General features: G+C 36.4%; 1 protein-coding gene across 2 annotated transcripts; it reads right to left on the bottom strand.

Annotated features, from left to right (window-relative positions):
- Positions 1 to 6,900: 6,900 nt before the first annotated feature.
- LOC106307774 (protein OSB1, mitochondrial) lies at positions 6,901 to 8,881 on the bottom strand. 2 transcript variants are annotated; one of them, XM_013744824.1, is made up of 4 exons: positions 8,489 to 8,881; positions 8,190 to 8,334; positions 7,954 to 8,041; positions 6,901 to 7,780 (listed from the first exon to the last, which is right to left on the bottom strand). In XM_013744824.1, exons 1-4 carry the CDS (start codon positions 8,824 to 8,826, stop codon positions 7,065 to 7,067), a joined length of 1,287 nt encoding a protein of 428 aa, XP_013600278.1. In that variant the 5' UTR covers positions 8,827 to 8,881; the 3' UTR covers positions 6,901 to 7,064. The 2 variants fall into 2 exon arrangements, with proteins under 2 accessions (XP_013600278.1, XP_013600279.1); XM_013744825.1 differs by having other exon boundaries at positions 6,901 to 7,765.
- Between the last annotated feature and the right edge of the window lie 1,256 nt (positions 8,882 to 10,137).

The following is a 10,137-nucleotide window of genomic DNA, read 5'->3' as shown; positions in this document are numbered from 1 at the left end:
TCTGCCCACGTCCTTGCGGTTTATATCGTGGCTTCTTGCAAAATTTACACTCTAACAATTCTGCATTTTCTCCCCAGTATATCATACAGTTGTCTATACACACATCAATCATCTCCGAAGGTAAACCAAGGCTATGAACCAGTTTCTGAATCTCATAATAAGATTCAGCACACTGATTATCTTCAGGCAAATACTCTTTAAACAACTCAGCCCATGCATCCATACAAACTTCAGGTAAGTTATGATCAGTTTTGATATTCATCATCCTAGCTGCCAATGATAATTTAGAAAGACCTTCTCTACAACCTTCATAAATTGGCTCATTAGCTGCTGCTAGCATCTCATAAAATCTTTTTTCATCCAAATTAGGCCCCTCTACATTTTCTACCTCCTCTATTACTGATCTTGTTTCACGAATTGCATATGTAACCATATCATGCATCCTATCATGATCTACCATATGATCCTCTTGAAGGTTATAACTTTCAGAAGGTAAATGTGGTTCCTCTCTGTTACAAACATTTTCAACCTGATTACTACTACTGGCTTCATTCCTATTATCAGCTTCTCCGTGGTTAAACCAGATATAGTAATGTGGAGTAAATCATCTATTTACTATATGTTTCCAAACCGTTTCACTAGCAGCAAACTTGGTATTGTTGCATTTACGATAGGGACAAAACATTTTACCTGTTTCTAGTGTGAGGGACGTCTGTCCGGCGTTGTACATGAACATCTCTGCTCCGTTGAGAAATTCTTCTGTTACTCTTCCGCTTGAATCTTTATGCGCATACATCCAACTCCGAAGCTCATAGATATTTCTAGACATTTTTGTTTTTTACTCTTTCTCGTTTTGTTTTTGTGCATCTTAAGAATGAGTCTTAAGAATGAGGGAGAAGATCATATTTATAGGAAAATTTTGATTTTGGGTTTACAACGAATTTACGTTTGATAATAACGTAACCACCAATGTGCAACTGCATTCCTCGTAAATTGGTCGTTAATCAGATGGTACAGCGTCGATGTTTCTTAGTCGTATATTTACGACTACTTTACAACTACATGAAAGTGTAGTCATAAACGAGAAGTTAATTTACGACCAATTTACGACGAGAACTATTAGTAGCAAAATTACGTCTAAGTTACGACGAACATTCAGGAAGTCGTAACTTAGTCGTAAAGTCGAAGGTAATTTACGACTACACATTTGTAGTCGTAAATCGTAGTCGTTACTCCCACGTTTTCTTGTAGTGATTACTAATAAACCATGCCTTCCTCATCATTCTCAGCCATCTTCTCCAAATCAGCAAATCATATCGTGTTAACAGAATTTTTCTGTCCATAATATTCACCAATTTCCTTAGAAACAAACCTTGTCAGTGTGGTCGGGTGGCGAAGGAGGCTCGGAAAGTTCTTAAGGGTCAAATTACCCATCGTGGCCAGACGACTTGGGTATCTAACTCTCCTTGCGAGCAATGGACTGTCTGGCGACGGTGGACGTCCCAAAGAATTAGTCGGTTGGATCGAAAAAAAAAAACAGTGCACAAAACCCATACTTTTTGAATTACTAACATTCTCAACCTTTCTTCTGCCACTCAAATAACAAAACTTGATCAATGTCTTTGAAATTACCAAAACCATGTAACTCTCACGGATAATTTTCCAGTTGTAACGTTGTGTCTACACCATCTTGTGTTTCCAAAACAAAAGTTTCTGCTGGTTTATTTCCTACATAAGCTGAAGAGCACTGGTCACCATACGAAACAAGTATATATTAATGCCTATAACGACTACAAATTCATTAAGGTATCATCTAAAGATTTCCATTTCATGCAAAAGTTTGGTAAAGTTTAAAAGAATACCCTGCGTTTATAGAACTCCAGTTTCCTTCCATATAGAAATTAATGATATCTTGTGTGGGTAACTAACAAAGAAGCAGTCATGTCCATCAGGAACAATAGATACAATCTCTAACAAAAGCTTTCCGTGAGTCCTACCAGGATCACTTCTCATGTCAAATTTGTTGCAAACAGGAAGATGATCACTGAAAGAACACAAGAAAAATAAACTAGATAGGTAAAAAGACAAAACAACAACGTCAGTATTTAGAAATATATATATTTTCACACCTTCCTCGACTTATAACCATTGGGCAGGGCACTGCCATGTAAAAGTTTTGGCTAACAACAGGGTTGAAACTAAGAAGACACGTATACAGATAAACTGGACTCAGGGTGCCTGAAGTAATCACTATTGATTGGAAATGATCAAACATCGGTTTTATTGCCAGAGGCACATCATGAAAGCTCAGTAATAGATAGATACATTTCTCAATAGATCATTCGAATGGTACAATCCACATTCGAGTCACAACATCTCTAAAACCAGAATACAACATACCGACCTGCAATGTAGGATCCGGAGTATGAGGCATTTTCTCATCATAAGACTCAGTGATGATTGAAAATACCCATCCACATGTTCCCAAATGAGTTTCAAAGTCGCACACTTTCTTGTGTTGGATATTTAAGTGAATCTTTGCAACCATTAAAGTGAAAGATTGTAATTGTTTAGATCAACAAATGCAACTGTTTGTGATTGTAACTACTAGTGATGAACCGATGCAACTTTTGGTGATAGTTCATTGCAACAGTTGATGATTAAAACCTTTGGTAAAGAACCATTATGGCTTTTGGTTAACCATTGCAATTGTTGGAGTTAACAGTTGTAACTCTTGGACGATTACAAGTGTTGGTGCTAACCATTGTAACAGTTGGTATTAACCATTTCAACCTTTAGTACTCTATATAAGGAGTTGTAGACAATGGAAAATCATAACTTCATAACTTAAATCACAAGAAAATCTGAAATTAGTTAATAGAGAGAGAGAGAGATTCATTGTCCAAAGATCATAAAAAATCTTTGAAGAAACACATATAAGCATTAAAGCTCTATTTATTATTCTTGTATCTTAGCCTAGAACAAGAATGAGACTTTGATTGTCTTATCCTACAAAGGGATTTCGTGTAAACCAAATGCTTGGAATAGGGTCGAAATACTCTTTAAGGAAAGTGACCTCGTGCGCGATTCAATCATTATCCAAGTATATAATTCACAACTATTCAGGTTACAACCAACTAACCAACAATCTTAAAGAGTATTTTTATTGTGAACTATAACTATTATATTTGTGTGAGAAATAAAATCAAAGTTTGGAAAGTTGGAAATGCTTGAGCAAATAGACTTTTGAAGATGTGCGATCATGTAACGTCATCCAAAGTGTGCGAGTGCATTGTGACCCAAGAGGTACGAACGTGTCCTGATCCAAGGGGAACGAACGTGTCGTGATCCAAGGGGTGCGAACGTGTCGTGATCCAAGGGGTGCAAATGTGTCGTGATCCAAGGGGTGCGAACGGGCCGTGATCCAAGGGGTGCAAACGTGTCGTGATCCAAAAAGGTATGAACGGTTCAGGGCCGAAAAGGTGCGAACGGTTCGGGACCGAAAAGGTGCGAACGGTTCGGGACCGAAAAGGTGCGACCGGTTCGGGACCGAAAAAGGTGCGAACGGTTCGGGACCGAAAAGGTGCAAATGGTTCGGGACCGAAAAAGTGTGAACGGTTTGGGACCGAAAGGGTGTGAATGTACCATCGCCAAAAAGGTGTGAATATAAACGTCATTGAAAGGGTGCGTTCATAATGTCACCGAAAGAGTGCAAACGTAATGTCACCGAAAGGGTGCGAATATAATGTCACCAAAAGGATGCAAATATCAGGTTACGTAAGACTACAAACATAATGTTACTGAAAAGGTGTGAATATAATGTCACCAGAATAATGTGACTTGCATCCATGTGGATGCGAATCACTTGTGGTTAAGGCTGAGCCGTCATGAGTGAAAAACATAATGTTCATGGTCGGTGCTATGGACTATGATCCATGGGTATAGATCGATGGCTCAGAAAGAAGTGTATATAAAGCAACCAAAAGGTCTTGTTTTGCCTTGTAATAAATATGAAGTGTATATGTTTATTTGAATGAGCTAAAGAAAGCATTTAGTCAGTAACATCAAATGTTTGATGAGATTATCTTATCAAGTGGTTTGAGTTAAACCATTAGGATAAGTGTTTATATAACTAATTGATGTGTTAAACCATTAGGATAAGTGTTTATATAACTAATTGATGAATCTAGTAATAGAACTATCATATATTTATATGTTGATGACATATTGATCTCTAGCACTAGCCATAGACAAATAAAGCTTACAAAAGCATTATTCTCATCAAGTTTTGCAATGAAAGACATGGGGGAGGTTGATATGATTCTTGAAATTTAAATCACACTTACAAATATAGAACTATATTTGATACAATCTTATGTCGCTGAGAAAGTTGTTAAAATTTTCAATTGTGAGATTATTAAGGACTCCATGGATGTGAGTGTGAAGCTTGTGCCTTATATATGACAAGAAATATCACAACTCGAGTATTTGAATGAAATCATAAATTATGGTTTGTTATATGTCAGACTCCCTATGATGGTAGAGGGGTATTTAGATGCAAGTTTGATTATCAATATAGAAGATTATTCTTCTATAAGTGGTTGAGTATTTTTGTTTGGGGAGGTGCCATTTCATGGGCTTCCAAGAAACAAAATTGGATGAAAAATTTGACTATAGAATAAGAGTTTGTAGCATTAGAATATGTTGGTAAATAGGCATACTGGCTAAGGAATTTAATTTAAGAGATTCCGTTGTGACTGAAATAGTATCACAAGTTTCTATCTATTTTGATAATGAAGAAATCTTGGTTAAGGTTTGTAACTAAGTATATAATGGTAAGTCGCGACACCTGGCGTTAGATATAACACAGTATGTGAGCTGATCAGTCACGAGGTGATTACCAAAGAATTTGTTCGGTCTGAAAGAAAGGTAACATATCATTTGACGAGATGAGACTTGGTAACTAAGTCTGTTAGGGATGAGTTTCAAGTCCATTTGAAATCTTTACTGGTGGGATACCCAATTCCCCTCTAATACGACGTTAGAGGTTAATTCAATGTGGAAAGCCTACACTTAAAAATTGAAGCACATGTTTTTATATCATCTCAAGCTATGTGCTTGGACCTGCTAGGTTGAAATTATGTTCTTAATAAATACTTTGAAAAAGTGCATTTGCAGGTGCATGACTGAAAGTATTTACCTATATGAGTGTGAAGTGATGCCGATTCAATAAACTGGGACTTGGCTTTGTATGCGTTCATGAATGGATATGGACAAATGGCTTATAATAGTGTCAAGTATTAACACTTATAGTAGTGTGGAAACACGTGTGTGTGTGTTATCTTCATGTGCTCAAAATGGGTTGAGGAATTCAATCCGTAGGACATCCTGATTCTCGGGCATTTGGAATGTGTAATACACTAAGATGAAAATTCAGTTCTTAGTAACATTTTCATTTATGCATGAGTTTGATATATGTGTTAATTATTAGTGAATCAATGAATAGATTTAAATGGGGGAGGATCGTTAGATATTTAAGTGAATCCTTGCAACCATTAAAGTGAAAGATTGCAATTGTTTAGATGAACAAATGCAACTGTTTGTGATTGTAACTACTAGTGATGAACCGATGCAACTTTTGGTGATAGTTCATTGCAACCGTTGATGATTAAAACCTTTGGTAAAGAACCATTATAACTTTTGGTTAACCATTGCAATTGTTGGAGTTAACAGTTGTAACTCTTGGACCATTACAACTGTTGGTGCTAACCATTGTAACAGTTGGTGCTAACCCTTGCAACCTTTAGTACTCTATATAAGGAGTTGTAGGCAATAGAAAATCATAACTTCATAACTTGAATCACAAGAAAATCTGAAACTAGTTAATAGAGAGAGAGATTCATTGTTCAAAGATCATCAAAAATCTTTGAAGAAACACATATAAACATTAAAGCTCTATTTGTTATTCTTGCATCTTAGCTTAGAACAAGAACGAGACTTTGATTGTCTTATCATACAAATGGATTTCGTGTAAACCAAAGGCTTGGAATAAAGTCGAAATACTCTTTAAGGAAAGTGACATCGTGCGGGATTCATTCATTATCAAAGTATATAATTCACAACTATTCGGGTTACGATCCAAGTAACCAACATCTTGATAGGCAAGAACTCAGGTTTTGACTGTGATTTCAAGTATTAAATTGTTAGAGAGAAGATCTCACATTGAAAATATGCAAGAGACTTGAGTATATAAGTGACTTAGACCACTATACTTATAGCCGATTGATTTTAAGTTGAAAATCCAAGTAACTTGACATGGTATACCCATTAATCCAGCTCGATCAACCCACTAACTTAGGTAATTTGACATAAATGAGAGACCAGATACGGTCATAACAGAACTTCAGTGTTTTCTTTTCAATTCCAGCTGAGAACTATGCGATGATGCAAAGCTAACAATGCTTTCTTTCTGGGATAGCCTCCACCTAGAATATCATGGGGCAGTGCAGAATCATTTGATCGGTTTAGACAGTGAAGTCTTCCAGTTTGAAGATCCTCTTTTTCCTCTTCCCGTGATAAACCTAAAAATCCTACTGTGACAGAGGGTATATTCTATTCATAACTCAGGTTCTTCTAGAAGAATCAGCAGACAGACATTATACTAGTTTATTTAAAATAAAAGAGTTATTTTGGAATACCTCTATTTATGTCACAAACATATGTATGCATGTATGTGATCAGTTATTTTCTTCGAATTTAAGTGCATGCTATTCGAACTGTGGTGGCCAACCACTGACCCATGACATTGCTCACCACTGAACTGTAAGAATAGCTGCAGAAATGGCGGCTCACTAAATGTATTATGTATTTTCATTTACATGAATTGAATAATACAGACAGTGATCATTTTGAATTGTAAAATTGGGAAAATGTTGCAGGAACAATGGAACTTTCTTTTAGACAATAAAATTCATCTAACTCTCTTTATGCGTAAACGATCTTAAGATGATAAAAATAAGAGTGATGAAACACAATTTGTAATAAATCTAAAGAAACATCTAAGCCTAAACCCAGTCGCCAAGACGGCCACCACCTGTTTGTTCCTGATCGTAGCAGCTCTTGTTTGAATTACTTTGGTCGTACAATTCAAGTTGTCTAGTAACCCAAACCGGTACATCTGAATCAAGCCAGAGAGCTTCACCTGTATCTTTATGCTTGAAGTCAGGCTGTCTCGGGTTCGTCTTACTTTTCCTTTGGTCCCACCACTCGTGTGGATTCGCAAAGAAGACTTGCCACAAGTAAACCTTATCATCGTTGGGTTCTTCTATACCATCCGGTTTACTCTGGTCCAACAGTTCAAGTTGTCTAGTAACCCAAACCGGTGTATCCGAGTTAAGCCAGAGAGCTTCATCTGTATCTTTATGCACGAAGTCAGGCAGCTTTGGGCTCTTCTTGTTTCTCCTCTTGTCCCACCACTCGTCTGGGTTCGCAAACAAGGCTTTCCACAGGTGAATCTCATCATGCTCAGATTCTTCTGTATCATCTCCTCTTCTCTGGTCTAACAATTCAAGGTGACTAGTAACCCAAACCGGTGTATCTGAGCTAAGCCAGAGAGCTTGATCTGTATCTTTATGCTTAAAATCCGGCAGCCTTGGGTTGTTCTTACTTCTCCTCCTGTCCCACCAATCGTCTGGATTCGCAAAGAAGGCTTCCCACAAGTCAATATCACCATCCTTGGACTCTTCTATAGCATCTTCTCTCGCCACTTCAAGAGACACAACTAAACACAGAAAGTTATCATCTTTCCTTATAAAATGTACGAAACTAACATTCAAAATATAAACCTGTTTCAATGTACATTCAGCTAATTACAAGATGCTTTTAATCAACAACAGAAGCTTCATACTAACTATCAATAGAGATGAGAGGATGATACTTAGGAGATATAAAGACCTGTTTCTGATTTTGGCTTTTTGGGTATCTCAGAATCTAAGAGGTGACTTGGTGGAGCCATCACGTGACTCACCTCTGACACTTTAACCTGCAAAATAACTTAGCGTCAATACTAAGAACATGAAGTTGCTTATAACATAGACCTAAACAGAGCTTTGGCTACACAACTAATATAAACCATACATCAGGAGAAGCTGGTGGAAGTAAGGATATAGACATTATGGTCAGACACAAACCTGGTAATCCAAACCAAAGCCGCTGTTTTCATTACCGGAGCTCTTGTCGTAAGAAACAAGGAGGCCAGAGACAAATATGAAGTCCTTTGGCTTCAAATGCGCAACGCATTTCCGTGCCATCACGTCCCAAATACTAAGAGGTATCCTGTCATCGAATCAAACTCTCTATCAATCCTACGTCACAAGACAGATTGGACTCAAGCATTGTGTGTTGCTAACAAAACACCAAAGAGTTAAGCTTTTGAATCGCAAAATCAAGAACCCTATTTGTCAATTAAGCAGAATCGAACAAACCTGACCTAAAGCTCCGGTTCGGATCACGCGGGTCTTTCACTCTAAGCCAAGTAGAAACACCGAACCTATTAGGCTCCGTATCGATGACTCGAATAGGTTGATCGACGAAACCCATAAGGCTCACGGAGTTGGAAAGGTTGAATTTGAAGCTTGTGGATAGTGGTTTCCTGAACATGCGCGCGTGGTGATAAAGCGCGCTTTCGCCTTCGGTGCCCTTGGAGAAGAAACGAGGTTTGGGAATAGCAGAAGAAGCGAAGGATCCGGCGTCGCGAAGGTGTTGATTTGAAGAAAGACGGGAAGCAGTGATTCTGATCAAGCTTCCGAGTTTGAAGAAGGTGTTCATCTACTGGGGGAAACTACGACGAAGACGACACGGCGGTGCGGTTTCATCGTCGGAGGTCAATGGATTTTGGGTTTTAACTGTGATAAATATCGCTGGCCCATTCATATTTTGTAGATGCCCATTAATAGTTTAACAGCCCCATTTTGGTTTATACTAATAATGGGTCAACAATATACTGTTACCGTAGTGTAAATGATCTATTTCCCACAAAAAACAACTGCATGATTAACTGTTTTGTCCTCGATAAAGTACTTACCGATCATTTATTTTAATGAAAAAATGTATTTATCCAATTTCAAATGTGCTAAATTTAGTTTTACCTCTTGTTACCAAATCAAGAAATTTTTCCAGTCAATCTTTTCACACAAATATTATATTCTAAGTAATTCGTGGTTCATTGCCTTGTCAATTGTTTGACTTTCAAAATTGTTAACATTTATCTGCATGAGACATTAAAAAAATAGTATCGTAAGAATATAATAGAAACAACAAAACTGGAGTAAAGAACCAAAAGACTATGGGTTGATTGGCAAGTGTTTTAGAAGTGCCGTAAGATCTTTCTATAGCTTAAATTATTTTTACGGTCCAAAATTTTGCCATGATTTTTTAAAGCTACAGATTTTTTTTTCTTTTTTAATTATTTTTAGCTGTGAAAAGCCATAAATTTAGAGCACTTATTTTTTGGTTTAGAAAATTTATATGTAAGTCTTTGAATCTTTTTAAACCTACAGTTAATATTCTACAACAAAATTATCTACAGCCACAGCAAAAAAAATCTACAGATTTATTTCTAAAGCAAAAATATAAAGTTACAGCTCCTTCCAATCATCCCCTATATTATAATAACATAAAAAACAAATTGAATAATAAAGAGCCAAAAGACTATACCGCTAATTGTGTAAGGGCTTATTTGAGTTAGGAAGAGATATTGATTTAATTTATTGTAAACTTTTAGGAAGTAAAATTTCCATGAAACGATACAATTAAAAGATTTTTGAAAGAGTTTTAAATTTTGAATATGTTAAACGAATATTCGTGTTGAACGATACTTAGTAGGGGTTATTGGTTGTTATATTTTAATGAATTTGAACTAAATCTAGTGTTATTGGTTCTATAATTTTCAAATCTGTATTAAAATCATGTGTTATTGGTTTAATGATTCATAAATTCTATATCAAATCAAGTGTTATTCAATCGTACGGATTTACTAATATATTTGATTTAATAATGGATTTGAATGGATTTGTTTAGATTTTTTAGTTAAAATTACAAAGACTCAAATCTGAGGGAAAACCTCCAGATTTGCATATT

The sequence above is a fragment of the Brassica oleracea genome, chromosome C8 (assembly GCF_000695525.1).
Source record: "Brassica oleracea var. oleracea cultivar TO1000 chromosome C8, BOL, whole genome shotgun sequence".
NCBI classification, from domain to species: Eukaryota; Viridiplantae; Streptophyta; class Magnoliopsida; order Brassicales; family Brassicaceae; genus Brassica; species Brassica oleracea.
Note: the sequence above shows the minus strand (reverse complement) of the source record. Positions and strands in the feature narration are given on the sequence as shown.